Source organism: Hippocampus guttulatus, chromosome 12 (assembly GCF_054856545.1).
Source record: "Hippocampus guttulatus isolate MCC_2025c chromosome 12, RoL_Hgut_1.0, whole genome shotgun sequence".
Lineage (NCBI taxonomy): Eukaryota > Metazoa > Chordata > Actinopteri > Syngnathiformes > Syngnathidae > Hippocampus > Hippocampus guttulatus.
Window position 1 is genome coordinate 14,724,393 of NC_141272.1, and position 17,538 is coordinate 14,741,930.

The 17,538-nt window shown below is 41.4% G+C and overlaps 1 protein-coding gene across 3 annotated transcripts; it reads right to left on the reverse strand.

Moving 5' to 3' along the window:
- Positions 1 to 3,200: 3,200 nt before the first annotated feature.
- On the reverse strand, positions 3,201 to 11,223 carry pld3 (phospholipase D family member 3). Of its 3 annotated transcripts, none has more exons than XM_086126154.1 (12): positions 11,057 to 11,223; positions 9,784 to 9,841; positions 8,745 to 8,792; positions 8,525 to 8,679; positions 7,370 to 7,553; positions 7,197 to 7,314; positions 6,496 to 6,623; positions 5,380 to 5,577; positions 5,170 to 5,309; positions 4,504 to 4,669; positions 4,320 to 4,419; positions 3,201 to 3,656 (listed from the first exon to the last, which is right to left on the reverse strand). In XM_086126154.1, exons 2-12 carry the CDS (start codon positions 9,808 to 9,810, stop codon positions 3,469 to 3,471), a joined length of 1,452 nt encoding a protein of 483 aa, XP_085982280.1. In that variant the 5' UTR covers positions 9,811 to 9,841; positions 11,057 to 11,223; the 3' UTR covers positions 3,201 to 3,468. The 3 variants fall into 3 exon arrangements, with proteins under 3 accessions (XP_085982280.1, XP_085982282.1, XP_085982283.1); XM_086126156.1 differs by having other exon boundaries at positions 9,784 to 9,860; positions 11,057 to 11,217; XM_086126157.1 differs by having other exon boundaries at positions 9,784 to 9,865; positions 11,057 to 11,216.
- Between the last annotated feature and the right edge of the window lie 6,315 nt (positions 11,224 to 17,538).

Consider the following 17,538-nt stretch of genomic DNA (forward strand, 5'->3'; position numbering starts at 1 on the left):
CGAGATGGAATCTGTATAGCGTGAGGAACTAGCTCAGATGCTATGGGGATGATGTTGGGATGTTGTGGCAATGTTTTGGAGATAGTGTTGTTTGTTGTAGTGTTAGGATGCCATAGACATGATGTTGAGATTTTGATGGGATGTAGTTGGAATGTTGCGGAGATGGTCTCAGTGTGGTCTTACAATTTTGTCTGGATGTTTTATGATCATTAATCCTTTTATTGATCATCAGGGGATACATTCAGGAATGGAATAATGTCTGAGTGTAGTCTTTGGATGGTGTCAGGAGGTTGAGGAGATTTTTGGGCGGGATGATCTGTGACTTGTTTTAGAATCTTATTTGAATGAAAACATTTTGTGGGATGACTGAGATTTTGCCAGTGTATTTTGGAGATTTTATGGAGATCAAGTTGGGATTTAATTGGTATAGTGTGAGGATTTGGTCTAAATGTTTTATGATAAGATAAATCCAAGAATTGCATAATATATCAGGATAGTATTTGGATGTTGCTGGCTTTGTGTTTGTCTGGTATCAGGATTGTGTTGGGATGGGTCAGCTGCCACAATGGTGTCAGCAAACATGGACTTTGATCCACAATGTCTGGATTTCCATTTATTCAGCCATACAGTGGGGGTATCTGGACTTGGATGGAGTTCAGGCATTGGTACTGCTGGAGTGATGTTGTTGGGTTTTGGTTTTCGTAGTGTTGTTCAGATCGAGGATTAACGCCACTGAGCTGTGTAGTGACATCTTGCAACCAAGAATCTGGAGGAGCCATAAAGCCAAAATACCCTTCCAACAAATGGATGTCTAACTGTCTAACATTTTGGAATCAGGATTTGAAAGTCATCATTCATAGGCTCCAAAACTTGCAATGTTACATGACCTCATAACAATGTATCACATTGCAAGCTAACACTATTCTGCAAACATGGCCACAGCTTGTTCCTGAAATTCAACAGATTTCAGAAAAGTTTCTTTCTCTAGTACACGGCAAACTAATAAGTGGAAAGATGGATTCATAGTGAATAGAAAACAATCACCATTGAAGATCTCAATTAGCTGATTTCACATTTTACATTTTAGCTTGCGTGACACACAATGCATCAAGCACAATGCTATCACCCCGGTGACAATTTGATGTCTTTGGTGGTTCTCAAACTTTGGTTCTTATTGCCGATCCAGTCCACAAGTTATTCATCCTGACCTGCATCAGAGGAAGGTATCCAGGTGACTCGGAATATTCCACGGAGACACTCACACATGGTCTGGAGGAGGACGCCACTGGAGCACACCAACACAGCAGCCTGCACTCGGGGCTCTCGAGGTGGAGGCGATCCCGGGGTGGCTTCGACGCTTTGGGGCCGGCAGACCAGCGACGCTCTCAGTGTGGCTTACACCGGGGGATGGAAAAGATGGGAGGGGGTCCAATCCAGTACCCAACTTTGCATCCTCAACCACTGCGTGTGTTTGTGTGTGTGTGTGCGTGTGTGTGTCTGTGTGTCTACAGACAGCACAGAATAGGCGTGCATTAGCAGTTGCGGACAGTCAGCAATTTGCTCCGTGTCGCTGCAAAGCTCTCATTGTTGTTACCTTTGGAGGCTTTAGCACAGGCTGTTGTTGGTGGGCTTAGTGGGGGCTGCATGCTGGATGGCAGACTGACCCCCAGCATGGAGCACAAAGCTCAGCGTGTTGATTACTGAGGCATCAGAACACCTTTTTAATCAACACATTATTCTTCATTGTTGCCCAGAGAAGACCTGAGGCTGAAATATGTCCAGTCTGGTTTGGACAACAAGTAGTGAGGCAGAAAGTTTGCACAGAAACATGGAGCACGTCATTCTAGAACTGTGCTTCCTGGTTCCATGGGGGTGAAAAAGCCATAGTTTGAGGGAAGAAGAAAAGAACATTTCCAACACATTATTACCCTTGGTTTGCACCACTATCTCGTCGTGACTATTTTTTGTTTTCTCACGGTATATGGGCAAGTCTGAATTGAGAGTTGTGTGCCTTGGGTGTAGTACCAAGTTGTGCCACAACATACAACACTGAGCACCACTGCAGGAGATGGAGGGTAGTTATGAGCAAGAAGAAGAGCCGGAGACTTTTGAAGCTTCAGTAGTAGTCATTGTTTGGCGTAGTGTGCAAGCGAGACTCAGAACAGATGCGAAGGAATTCAATTTATTCCATGACCATGCTCGTCACTCAAAACACTCGCATCTCAAATCAACTTTCCCCATTGAAATGAAAGGAAATGCCCTTAATTCATTCCAACTCCCTACAAAAACCCAACAAAACAGCACTCTGTAATACAGCGCTTTATAAAAGTATACAGTAAAGGTAGACTGAAACAGAAAGTAAAGAATGAAACCGTGTGACACGTTTTTTTTTTTGCTTCAGATCAATGGTCTTTGTGCTGCCCCTTCTGCTGTGCGTGCCTTGCCCACCGGGGGTCAGTATAAGACAGACATACCGATAAACACGGAGACAGTCACAGCTCCACAGGAAGCGCCAGTAAGTAATCTTGGAAAATGAGAATACATAATAGTTATATTATCTGTCTACATGTATTGCTCCACCGTTAGTGTTCACATAGCCACTACGAAAGGGGTTATAGCGCTCCAACTTTAATGCTATTTGTTAGCCTATTTAAGCTGGCAAACATTAAGGCAAAGTTATGTTTTAACTAGGCAACACGTAATTCTTTTTGATTTAGGTTTAGTTTGACAGTAAACTTCAACACATTAAACAGCTTGAAGCCTCTTTTTCTGCCCAACTGCTGCTTGCTGTCAAGTGAGTTGAGTTCACTGTCAAAATACAATGCTGCTTTCTGTCTATTAAAGTTGAGAACTTTACACATTTTTGCCTGGTCTTTGTTCTGCTTGAACCAAGACAAGTTGAAGTTCAACATAAATGTACCTTGCAAAAGGAGGTCCCCTTGCGTTGGATCTTACTCAGCACTGTCCTGAATCCTTCATGCGAGCTTGCAGAGCACTCCCCGGGGACATTAAATCCTGCACCTAAATCCGATTAAAGTCATCTAAAATATTTGAAGTGTATCGATTGGGAGACCAAGTTCATTAAGAGTCGTTTTTCTGCTGCTCCTTTATGCTTCATTTGACAGAGGCCATGACAACAGCGACTCTGCCGACAAAAATCAACAATGAATCAAGTCAATTGGAAGCAAACCCTCACTCAGTTCCTTTCAATTATTTTAATTCGTGATCTCGTGCATTTACATCCACACACCAAACTCAAGAAAACCAAAAAAAAACATCTCGAGCTTCTCCCTGAGATGAGCTATGATGGAGGATGTCTTAATGGTGACATCACAGTGTTGAGTCAAATCTTTAAAATGTTCGTAAAAAGGATCGTCGAAAGCCGCTTTCCTAGTGTTGAAAATGTTCCTCCACCTCTGAGGTATGGGCTCTTCAAAAAAGTACCTGCACTAGTTTGTAACGTGCGGACTAACAGACATCTTTGATGTCGGTGTGCTGCGTGAGGGGTACACTGTAGCCGGAGTTCCAATCTCTCTCAAAAACATTCCTCAGCTGTGATTGAACGCTGGGCTCCAGGGACGAGGATGCCGTCTGGTTGACCACTATGGCAGACCCTGCAGTGTTCACAAAGTAGTCACCCGACCAGTTGGATGTACCTGAAGAAACACAAGCAACTTAGCATTTATTTCATTCTAACTTACAAAAAAAAAAAAAAAATTTTGATAGTTTCCTTAATTATGAGTCAGGGAATCCAAAACGAGCTGATTCTCAGGAAGTATGACAAGGATAGAAAAGATAGAAAACTTTTAATGTTGATGAATGTCTGGGATTTTTTTCTGCCCTAATGTTCTTTTATTTCTCTGTGCCAAGCTAGACTTCTTTTTCTTTTGCTTTTTGCAGTCCACTTGTGTTTGGACCCAGTGGTGCAGTGATCTCAGAGATCCACGAGAGGGAGTTGTGGTGTGTGTGTGGTGGGGCTTTTGCTTGTCACTTTTTTTGCATGACTGCCACCTACAGGACTGGAGTGGAATACGATGGCCACATATGATTTATTTATTTATTATGAAAATGTTCATTTGGCCTTGCTCTCTATTTGTATGGTATCATGGCATTTTCCTCAAAATTGGGTACAAATCTGGATCAAAAGAACTGGGATTTCTTTTCTACATTTGCTCGTAGCGGTTCGCGAGCAGTGGGGACTAGTGGACCAGTGACCCACACTTCATCTGACCCAACCTGGGGTCACTTTCAGGTCACTCAGCAATTTTCCCAACATCAGTCCTTTACTCAGTTGGCTCACAAAAGCTATCATGCCTTACCGATGTAAGCAACCTGGTCTGTCACCATGTACTTGTTGTGGTTCACCCTGGCGAAGGGGATCTGCTTCTGCTGGGCACTGGAGGGAACCACGAAGAGTCGCTGTTGACGACAGAGACGAAGTGGCTATCCTGATCTTGTGACAAAAATCCTGCCTACTTACCACAAACAAGCCATCTTACTCACCACCTGGATATCCAGCTTGGTCTTTGGGTCATAGAGTGACGCCAGCGATTTCAGGAAGGAGAACATGGCGGGCGGTGTATTAGACCAGCAGCTGATCAGCAGGCGCACTTGCACGTGCTTCTCGTAGGCCACCCGACGCAGCTGGGTGTCAATGTCTGCCCAGTACCTGCAGGGACGTTCAATATATACAATGTCAATTACTGTACCAGTGTTTTTGATTTTCATTACATTCTTTGGGGGGAAAAAATTGCCCCATTTTGAGAGCACAAAAATCCGCAAATGGTCTGATATTGGCAGAGTAGTAAAATATTTGCCACAAATAATAGTCTTTTTAAGTTTTATTTATTTATTTATTTTTTAAACCTGTCAAACAGCACAATGGATGCACCACCAGGCAGATTACACAGAAAAATGCAACTTGGTTTCTCAAGTTCGAAGTCGGAAACAAAAGCTTACAATTAGCCCAGCTTTTTCAATTCATTCATCCATCCATTTTCTCATTCGCTTATCTTCGCAAGTGTTGTGGGCGTGCCGGAGCCTATCCCAGCCGTCTTCGGGCAGTAGTCGGTGGACACTGAACTGGTTGCCGGCCAATCGCAGAGCTTCTTTCATGATAAAAATACGATCTAACCGAATGATTGCATGTGTGAGTGCAGCCCGCTTTACCTTCTGGGTTGTGAGAACTCCAAGGCGGGCATGTAGTTCATGACGGCGATGTAGATGAAACTCTTGGCGTCCTCCATCACGTTTAAGATGGACTCCAGGTCAGACGTCCTGCCGGCGGCGCAGAAGGACAGAGGGGAACTCTGATAAAGAGGAAATTGTTGACACAACAACAAACACAAACGCAAAGTTTAGTTTGGTGTTGTTACTCACTGTCAAGTAGACGCTGGAGAGAGTGTTGTTAAGTGTCAGCTGAAGTGGCGTTTCTTTGTTGTAGACGGTGGAGAAGCTGGAGGGCCATGGTGACGGGATGGACTGGCTCTCCCCCAAGAACCAGTAAGCCTCGAAGATCTTTCCCAAGTCTGCGGCCAGACAGCTGCAGTTGTACACGACCACGCCCATTTCCTTTACCTAACAATCACATTCAAACATACCGTGAGTGCGTCAATTTATAAACAACAGCATGGATTACGCATCAAGATGCTCTTAATATTTTGATTTCCCGAAACCGTGCTGCTTTAAGTTATGAGTGACCCAAATTTAAATTTGAATTTAAAATCACTTAACTTTGTCTTCGCTAGCTTAATGGTAACACAAACAGAGGTGCAACACATGTAGACAGATAATATGGCAATACTCATATATTTTTCATCCTCTATGGAGAATGATTAATATTATTTCGGCTTAGAGTAGCTCGTGACCGAGTTCATGTACTGCATACAATATTTGTATTATACTGCCCCCAGGTGACCAAGGTACACACACCCAAAAGAGCAAGCAGCACAATGACGAGTGAATTAAAGTAAAATGTGGCAAAAACCTATTTTGATTATTTTGATTTGTTTACCTTCCTCTTCCTTATGTCAATAGTGTATGTTTTTAGAAAGTACACTATTCTATAGGGCTATTTTTCTGATGACAACAAAACACATTACATTTTATTTCACTGGGGAAAGAGCAAAAGATCATTTGAGGAAGGAAACAAACTTGTATTTCAACGAATCACTGTATAGCTAAATATGGCAAAAAACAAAAACAAAAAACCCCCTGAAAAATAACATCTCCAACATAGACCACAATCCGTTGTGTGACTGCTTGACTTCCAAAATCCATTTTTACCTCCCATTTGAAGCGATGTAGTTTTGCCATCGTCAAACGTTAAGTATAATATTCTAAATTATCATATGAATGTGAATAGTAGTCAACCACTGTTTAATGTTCAACTGACACAAAACGCATTTACTCGCCCTTGAGCCAGGAGGCATTTTCAGAGCAATACTGACACCTAGCGTCATTTTGGAGGCACGTCTGGAATTAAGAAGCGTGTACCTGTGTGAGGGATCTCCAGTCCATGTTGGCGCTTCCGATGTAAATGTGTTTCTTGTCTACCAGCCAGAATTTGGTGTGCAGAACCCCCGAGGTCAGCTCTCTCATCTTTACCATCCTGATGTCGGCCCCTAACACACACACACAAGCACATTTTCTTTTCTTTTTCAGCTTTACAGTGGTTCACTTTGACCACCCACATAATCGCCCAAAGATTCAATCCATGTGACTACGCAGGCCATCATCGGCAAATTATTTTGCTCATTTAAAGGGGAAGTCAAGTCAAAGATTGTCTTCACAATAATATGACCTATGCGACCCCACCGGTCTAAATTGTGAATATTCTGATTAAAATTGGGTTTGTGGAATATGAATTACTGCTAAGCAGAAAACTCCACTCGGTTTTATCCATCCAAGGCTGCCTGCCATTTTGTCGACTGAAAATGACATCACAGGACAGTCAGGGCTTAGGTAAAGACCGTCACGGCTCAGTTATGGATGTTTGCCAGCTGACCCTTAGGCACTGAGATGTCATTTTCAGTCGACAGCAAGTGGCAAAATGGCCCCCCCTTTGAGATGGATGAAAAAAACAGGTGGATTTTCCTGCTTAATTCATATTCCACAAATGCAATATTCATCAGAATACAGTCTTGAGACTAGCGGGTGACTGCAATGATGTTCACTATGTTTTATGCGACAGTCACCTGAAGCATTAAGCCGTTTGAGGTCTGCGGTCGGCTGACGGCCCTGTGGCGCGCTGACGGCGATGCGGACTGACAAGGCGTCCGACAGCTCGGCCAGGTTCTTCAGAACGTTCTCGCCCTGTCGGGAAGACATTAGTGGACCGAGGGATGGACAGGAAAAGAAGTGTTCACACCTGATCTGCGGTGGGCTCATGGGTGCCCGTGTCTTGGTTGGTGAGCGTCCAGTAGAAGGAGGCAATGTCGATACTTGTGCGGGCCTGGGCCATCAGCTGCAGCCATGCTTTGTAGGTGGAACCGTGAGACGGGTCGCTGGAGTTGAACCGCACGCCCTCGGGGATGCTCTCCACGAGGGAGATCCTGAAGAAGTGAGAAAGAGGTCAGATCACATCAGATTTTTCACAGCTTAACTATTATGTTGTTTTTTTTCCAAGTTTTCAAATGTCGCAGTTTTCTTGAAAGCTGCATTGTTTGAATGATATTTTTGGTAATTTTCAGATTTCCCCGGTTTTCTTGAAAGCAGCACTTTCATAGTTGACCAATTTCATTTTTTAAGGGAAAAACTCAGATGTTGAATAAAGTCGAGTCAGCTTTTATTGTCAAATATGCGCTATGTGTATGTAACATAAAGCACAGATGAAATTACTTTCCTCTCTCAACCACAGTGCAAACATGTAGTGCATTGAACGCACACAGCTAAAATTTACGTAAAATTACATAAGACATACATATATAAATATGTTCAATAAAAATAAAATGAATGAGCAAATAGCAACAACAGACAACCAAGGGCACTTGTGATTATTGCATATTCATAGTGACTTGTTTTAAGTGCAATAATCGGATGTCAGATGCTGGGGGAGGGACACCGATTGAGGCAGGGGTAGGCGAGGGGGGGAGGGGTGTTGTGCGGGCAGAACATGGAGGGAGAGTTTAGTCTCCTGACTGCCTGGTGGTCCAAGTTAAGTTTCCAGCATTCCAAACTAATCCATGAAGTTTTCATACTGCACTATTGGTGTGTCGCTGTTTTAGTGAAAGAAAGACTTACAGTTGATCTATTTCTCTTTTTTTTCTTCTTCTTAAGTTTTCTTAAAAGCAGCATTTTCCAGAATTTACTCGCTTTCTTTGCCATTTTCAGGCTTCCCAGTTACCACCGTACAAACGGGCATTTTGACTGCACCGTAACTGTCTGTTACATCTGAAATTCATTAAATCGGAGTCTGTTAAAGCGAAGTTCCACTGTACTATACTTCTTGCGATTCCAATTTCCTTCGAGTCCTCTTTTCAAACCATATATGTGAACAGCATTCATTTTGATGCCGTTTTCTTACTTGCACGGGTCGGAGCAGGACTCCAAGCCAAGTTGCAGATCACCGCCGATTATCGGCGTCGCGGTGGAAGCGGCGGGTGCTAGCAGGTTGTAGAGCCCCATGGCGGCGAGGAGCAAAGAGGCGGTGGCAGCCACTGCTACCAGACAACAGGAGGTCTGTCAGTAGAGAGGCCCAAAATGTTATTGTGAGGCGACTTTTGTACCGGCATTCGTTGACATACCGTTTGAGATTTGTTGTCCAAATCCGGCCACCTGCGCCTGACATCCAACTGTAAAACAAAACCCTAATATTAGTCGTTGATGAAGATTTTCACGCGATAGCTCAGTTCGGCAAGTGTCAATGGATTAATGTCCTCCCCCTAGGACAGTCAGATATACTGTATTCACTTTTGAAAGTACAGGTACCACCCCACTTAGAAGGCCTTTTTTTCGGGGGGAGGTCGGGGGGTGTACTATTTATAGCAGAGGCAGCCAACTTTTATTCTCAAGGGCCACGTTAGTTTTTTTTCAAAAACTGATTGGCCAGATCATTCATAGATGCAATGCATGTAATGGAGACTTCTTTCTTCTTACTTTTTTCTTTTCTGATTGATATAAAAATGATTTATTAGATACAATCACATAACGGGGTAGGACTAGATAAGTTTTTTACTTCTTCCTACTCCCTTGAACATAATAACTGTGTTGTATGAAGATTGATTTCTTTCTTTTTTTATCTACCTTATTTTCTGTCAAATTATTACTGTATATATGTTTTATGTTCAATAAACAAACAAACCAAACCAAACCAAATGTACAATTTGACATTTTTCATTTCCATAATGAAATAATGATTTCAAATGTCCATTATATTATTTATACTTAATTTAATTAATTACCTGGATAGAAAATATATTCATTTTAGGGTTAGGGTTAGTTATTATTGTATTTACCACAACTTAATTATCCAAAAATTGAGTGCAAATGTTTTCCCAAACCAATTTTAGGACCAAAAAAAACTCGATAATGTGCAAATGCCCTAGAGTGTCAGGCTTTCTTGTGGCGGTGGTCATTTCTAGGATAAAGTTTCAAAAAGCATTTCAACACAAAACCCGTGAGCAGCTTAGGAAATTACACTTTCATGCAGTTCCAGGATTTTTTTATCTCCCCCCCCCCCACTATTACAAAACATGTTCTCAAATTTCTCACTGACGAATAGAGATGCCATGCAGAAGTTGTGCACATCACAATTGCAACACAATAACTTATTTCTTATGGTACCTTCTCATAGGAGACATCAATCTTCATCTTCACATGTGAAGTCGCTCTGCTTTGATGCCTTAGACAATGTCAGAAGTCTTCACTTAAACAAGGGGGGTGGGAGAAACGTGATGTAACAGCACAAAGAATGACATGATCTCTCTCTCTCTCACACGCACACGCACACGCACACACACACACACACACACACACACACACACACACACACACACACACACACACACAGAAGCTTCTAGGCCTCTATTCACTTCATACCACTTCTGAGTTCAACAGAAAGATCAACAATAATTAATGTTTGAAAGTGATTATCAAGTAATAACAAAGAATAGAAGGTTTAACGTGTATTTTTTGTTGTTTAAAAGTTGGGAAAGAGCGATAGACTTCCCCTTTTCAATGTGACTTTAGCTGATGTCGTCATTCAGAATAATCACATGTATCGCATTAAATGTGCAGACATTTGCAGGTTTTTGCATATTTTCGCCGTGATTAACTGGAACAATGCGCATGTACTCTGATGTCTCTAATTAATATACAGTATTATGATAATTATAACATTTAATTACTGGCTGAGTTCGCTCTCTTGCAGCATTAAGCAACTTATCTTGCATGGTGTGTAAAAGTCCTCCTGCAAAGCACGTGTTTTTTTTTTATGATTAGGTAAATTTTAATTTGACTTATTTTCAACGTTCACTTTTAATTAACAATTAGATTTTTTTACAGGTACTACAAATTTGATTTTACATTGTGCACTTTTTTTGTGCATAAATATACATGTACCTAAAATTACTTTTACATTGTTTACCTTATTTTACATTGACGCGTTTTTTAATTTTTACATTTCAAGAATTTATATTTTTGCTTTTACAATTGTTACTGTTACAATTATATTTAAAAGTGAGTTTTCTTTTCTTTTACGTGTACTTTAAAAATAGTTGTTACTTTTATATTTTTACATGTCAGTTTATTTACGTTCACTTCTTACTTTTAGATGTACATCTCATTTTCTTTTTACTTTTACAACTACCTTTTAAAAACAGTTCAACTTTTTTTCTTACCTAATACATCAAATTTAATTCTTTTACATTAAATTAAAAAAAATACAAGATATCAATTCTCCCGCGTTCTACTTCAAAAGGAAAATTAAAAAAGACAAGATGTAAGATTAAATAGGTCCGAATAATCCGAATCAATTGCTTTCATTCAGATTCGTTGGTTTTGCTGAGCCATCACAAACACGCAGCCATAAAAGTTGATTCAAAACAATTTGACGCACCTGCTCTAAAGCTTGTCTTTTCACTGAAGTCCCACACACTAGCGTCGGTTTCTCCGCGTGACATAAAATTTCACCTAAAGTCACTTTCTCCCACGACCGTTAAAGATATTGGGTCACAACAGACGAGGGCGATTTAGCTTCAAGCTGTTTACAGTGGTACAGTGCTTCTGACAGTCATGTGACAGAAGAAAGCCAATGAGGCGAGAGGAGAGTCATGTGACGCGCGAGGGCGAGTTGTTTTGTGCGCATGCAGATTGCAAAATGACCTCTAGATGTCGGTGTAATCCCGCGGATGCCATACTAAAGCAACGATTCAGTGTCTACCAAGTGAATGAATTTGTTTGTATCAGCCCGGAGGCTACATAACTTTCTCCCATTTTTTTAAACAAATGTACACTTTCATACAACTGAACACATTAGAATACTGGGGGAAGTGGACCACATACCCCGAAAATGTAATGAAATCAATATCGACGTGTAATTAATCACGCAAGGAGTAGTAAGAGAGCAAGTCATAGCAAAAGAGATGTTTTTGCAACAAATGAATCTGGTAGGTGTTTTTCATTATATTTCATTAGAAGTTAACCATACATGTACTTTACCATCAAGCATACATATCTTGATTTGCCTTGTATTTATTTACTCTTTTTGACAGTCCAAATGGGGTCACCATTGAAGAAATGTACAAAAACTGCAGTAAAGACACTTAAAACGACTGGGCCTTGGTGTGTGCTTGAAGTAATCCAGTAAACCTATTTTAACATGTAAATGTTAATTAGGAATGAAGAAATTGCAACATGACCTTGTTAAAAAAAACGCACAAGAAAAAAATCCCAGATTGGATGAAATTCATCTTGTACAATAAAGTCCTATCCAATCCAATTTGTGTACTCTTTGGCAGGGAAGACACCATTGAAGGACTGTACGAAAACGCCATTGAAGCTGGTTCTACTTCTTGAAGAAGCTTGGTGAGGACACAAAAATGTATATAGTGGAAGTATTTATATTACTCTAGTTTATTTGGCATTAAAGGATGTGTTAATTGGCGCCATGTGACGTCAGCTGTCGATGAGGAGGACGCCATGTTGAAAGTGGCGGTAGCTTCATCACGCCATCTTGGAAATACGATTTTTAATTTCTCCTCTTGGTATCAATGAATGATCTGTTGTTTTTGAATACATAATACAGTTCACCACATTCATCCACTTTGTTTAAAAGTAGATTAATAAAGAACATTTGTATCTTGAGTAGTATACAGCATTGTTGTGTAAATAAATGCAGTAGCCGATATTTTGTATAAAGTGAAGTGTTTCTGTGAACTAAAAACAAATGCTGACATCTGAAACTAGCTGCATAGTTATCAGGATAGCATGCATTAGGCTAGATGATATGACTTTAAAATAAAATCTCAGATTTAATCCAAATTTCCCTACATATAGAAAAAAAGCAAACGAGAAAGTTGAGTGTCATAATCTTCCGCTTCAGGTCTTTGTCCAGCCTAAAGTCAGAATAGATAATGCTATGTCACTGTTTGAAGCATCCCCTGGCTTAAGTCTTTGTTGCTGCTGAGCTCCAATGCAGCCTTCTGGATAGACATTCCGTTGCTTTGTACTCTAAGATCTTGGCGTTGTCACCAGTGGCCTTAGGAGCAAGCCTTCCGCTGCATGGTTTCTCAAGAACAGATCCTGTTTCGAGATACTTGCCGTGGGTAGCGTAAATTGTGGTATATGTTGGAGCAGTGTGACATCTAAGAAGCTGCCCAAGCCAGTGTTAAACCACAGTTGGGGACAATGTCACTTCTCGTGCCAACGTCTGTGGGCAAGGGAATAATTTGTTTCCAAAAACTGTAAAGCCTAAACTGTCCAAGCCGCACTGCCTGACATCGGTCCAAATGACACCTGAAATGCAATACAAAAAAGGAAATGTGTTGTACAGTGACTGTATGTTTTCAACAGCAGTCAGGGTTAAAAGTGTGGAATGTGTGTCTAAGTAAAGTGAGCAGTTTTGTTGGGTGCTGGAACTTAACATTTGATAAGAAAGAAAAGAAATTCCAAGATTATCTCTTGAAAAAAAAGTACCAAAAAAAACAATAAATGCCTTCCCCCCTCCTATTTAATTGAGGGTTAAAATAGGTACGGTGGGGCAGTTCACTTGACAAGGCCATGTGTGCCATTATCTATTGTTACAGACAATGTGTGTCATCTGTGCTTCCCAGACTCATTTAACATTTATGACCACTACGAGGCCCAGTTATGACACAGTCATAAAGGGCCGACGTCCACAGTCAAGCTGAAGAACCCTCACTCGGAATAGCCTCGATGATGGATTCCTGTCATTTAGTATACTCTATTTACTGTAGTGTTTGTGTTATTTGCTGAACAATATCTAGTTTAGTAACACAGTGAAATGTATATTTTTTAAGGGGTGATTCCAACATAACTTGATTTTTATAGTTAAGGTAATTAGTCCTGATGGTAAATTCCATGCAAAGTTGTTGGGGAGATAAAGTGACTCATTGGTGACGCCATTGAATCGATATCACTTAGACACCTGACAATTTACTTCCTGTTGTGTGTTCGTGTGCGTGCACACTCTCATTGTATGCAAGCTGTTTTATGAATAACGCCGTGACGTCGTGGTAGGTGTGGTTGCATCCTGGAGCACAGTGGCTCACGAAGTAGGAACATGAACAAAATGCAGTCGTGGGATGTCAGGCCCAGCAGGGCCTTCTACTGTACCATGAGAAGTACAAACCAATATTTACATAAAACTGTTTTAGTTTATTCACAAAAGTGGATATATTTCCATTGGCTGCACTCCTCCCAGTACGTGTATGTGGGTGTTAAGTTTTTGTCCAGTCTGGTTTCAGCCTCTATGCAATCTAATTTGCTTGGCCTTCAAAATCAGGAGTGCTTGGCCCATAAAATGTCAACTATACAGTGGTGTCTTGAGATACGAGTGACCTGACTTACAAGCTTTCTCGATATACGAGCTGTCGTTTGGCCAATTCTTTTGCTAAAAAACACAAGTGCTGTTTGGTGATGGCAAAATAAATGCAACTCACTTAACAGCAAGCAGCACTTTGGTAGATTGCAAACAAGTCTTCTTTATTGCCACCCCCACTTGAATTTTACTGTCAACCTAAATATAAAAAAAGGAGTATGACACTTGGTGTATTAAAAGCAAGCACATAGCTTTGCCTTTGCAAAGCCAACAAATGGTAACAAACAATACCAAATGCCATAGATGTGTTAATGAATTTAATTGGTGCCGTGCTTAACATCACAGCACCAATCTTAAGCAACGGATATTTGAACACCAACAATGGAGCAACACATTCAGACAGATAATATGACAATACTCACTGACAAATGTTATTTATGCTCTGCAAAGACCGACTAACCTTACTGTTTATGAGTTGTCAGGTATCCACCATGTCCATGTATATCCATGTCTGCAATATACCGCCCCCAGATGGTGAAGGTGCGCACACCAAAAGCAGCAGCACAATGTCCATTTAAGTGAAGCACAAATTGGACAAAGACTGTTCAATTCTTTTCAGTGTACTAAATGATGTAATTGCTGTGTTTTATTTATGTAAAAATTTAGAGTGCTATTTTTCACATTATAGAAAAAAAATTACAAATTTGTTGTTTTGTTCGCGAGGCGTAAAATACCGCCCAATGACTTAAACTCATATTTCAAGGCACCACTGTCTTAGCAATGGGACAATATTAAATTCATCCTCACAGAGTCAGAGAGCTGGCCCTCGACAGGATCAGCATCTTCCGCCCTCTGATTGGTTACGCAGATCAAGCCATGTTCAACTAGCACAACCCCGTAACGATTTGTCAAGCACCGACAGTCAAATAGCGCCGACATTCCTCCCATCAAAATCAGTGTTGATACACACGTGCTGCCGAATAGGCCTAACAGTCAAGCACAGATTCTTCTTCGACAAATGTTGTGGCCAAAACGCCGAAAACGGTCCACGACGGGTCCACACGAAGGAGAACAAACACAATATGACAAAACAAAAGACACAAACAACAACAAAAATGCAGAGCTCTTGCAGACGGCTGCCAGCTACGGTGCCATCTTGAAGTTACAATATATGGACAACAATTGATCGCGGTATTAAATCATAACTGGGCACTTGGACCTGCAATGTAAATCCCCCCTCTTACACTTGTGATAAATGGCATGAAATCCTGATGAAAGGTTTGGCTAGGTCAGCCTTGCAAATAGGTTATCTGTCAACCTTCACCTGATGCTGAACGAGCCGTCCGTTTCCCCCTTCCAGCCCCCACTGCGGCCCACTCCCCCACCATATGTTTCACCCGTGTACCTCCTACCGTGTTCCCACCTCCCTGGTCTCAGAGTCCAGCTCGCACAGAGAGTGGGCAGAGGGGGTCAGAAAGAACTGGACAAGTGTCAAAATCGATTCCTGGTCACGTGGAGTGCACTCGAAATTGCTCAAGGAAGTGAGCTGACACCTTGGGCCTTGTGGGTATTCGACGGAACGGCACCGACAGGAAGTGGACCGCCCTGACATAGAGCTGGAGGGACCCCAGGTTGAGGTGAAAAGATCATAGGACCAACACAACCTCTGAAATAAAATGTGAGCTGGCTTGAGTTTTGAAGGACCATATTTGGGTGGGAAAGAGGCGGATGGATTCCAGGACCGGTGCAGTTGTTTGGACTTTTGGACCAGTTACAGGAAAGCGGGGATTGGCCTGAATGATTACAAAATAGAAGAATAAACACAGGGAAGAGTAAAGGTACAGCTCTTTAGTACAGAGAACAGGGAGACACGTAAAGTGCAGGCCCCCTCAACCCCCTTACAAAGTTGGGTAGAAATCGATGTTGCATTTCTCACGTAATCTTGCTTGCGAAGTCCATTCCTAACCATTACAAAATGATGGATGCAGTCCTGTGTGCAGTTTGGATGTTCTCCTCATGTTTGCGTGGGTACTCTAGCTTCCTCCCACATTCCAAAAATAATGATCAGTTATTGTTTGACTACATGTGCCCTAAATTTGACAAGTACCCAGACCAGGGTTCGTCTGAATGACAAAGTTGGCTGGTATAGGGTCCAGCTCCCGTTTTTTTCCCCCCTTTGTGCTCTCACTTTAAAAAATAAATACATCACTGTGCATGTACCAAGCATATGGAATCAAAAACATTTGCAAAAGTTAACAATAGTGAAAAAAACCCCCAACTAAATAAATAAATAAATAAAGTACCAACAAATTGGAAATATTAATATGTTCTCTTTGTGGAAGGAAGGGGTCTAGAATCACCTTTGTACAAGCGTTCAAGGAAATCAATGTGTGTGTGTGTGTGTGTGTCAACCTCCACACAAACAAATGACGAAAAAAAAAAGCTTTCCTGGTAGTAGAGTTAATACGTGCAGTTATTACACAAACCAACACAGTGTGAATTTTAACATTCAAACTGTTTTTTTGTTTGTTTGTCTGTTTTTTCCATTTACCACAAAGTACTTTGTTAGTGTGACTATTCACTGAGGTCCACATCGAAACTGTGTCCAATTGGACTTTGGGAGGCTTTTCATTTGATGTGAGTGTGTGTAAGGGGGTCCGATAGAGCAGGTAACTGATTACCCAACGGTCGAAGCGGGTGCGGGTGGACAGAGGAGGGCCTGGTCCTGAACTCTTCAGGAGTTTTAACCCTCAAATCTTTTACACGGCTGAGGATTTCCTTTACATTGTTGGGCTAAGACTCAAGAATCACAAACACGGCGGAGGTCCACCTCTTAAAGGAGGAGCCCATTGGCCGCTTTGGCAAACAGGATTTGGAGCCTTGGGAGGGTATCAGGTGACAAAGATGATTTTTTTTTTAAACACCTTTTAGTGACAACTGGGGAGTTCATCGTGTCTGTTCCCACGTTTTACCATCCAGAATGAGGAAGTGAAGCTCCAGAGAGGTTAAGTGAGCGGGTTGTCATGGCAACCCCTTTTAGGTCACTATCGGCGCCCTTATCAGTCCCAATGTCATCAATCTCTGTCACATTCCACTATTTTATTCTTTTGTAATCACGCATGGGCTGTCCATTCCGGGATGTCATGTGCTGTGATTGGTCAACCTCACTTCCTGGTGAAACAGCAAGGTGTTCGTAGTGCATCAGGTTTAATGCTCCTGTTCATGTTCTAATGGGCTTGAATTTCAAGCACTTATCTTTTTACCTCTGATAGCAATGAATTATGGGTAATATGTGGAGGCACTTTAAGGTTCCACTATTTTTACAGTGGATATAAAAAGTCCCTACACCTCTCTGCAAATACAAGGTTTTTGTGATACGGTATCAATGAGATCAAGATAATCATTGCAAAACCTTCTCCACTATTGAAGTAGCCTAGATCCTGTACAACTCAACTGAACATTTGTTTTAGAATCTTTTTGAGAGGGCAAGTAAACAACTGAAATCATCTGGTTGCAAAAGTCTGCACTCCCTCTTGTAG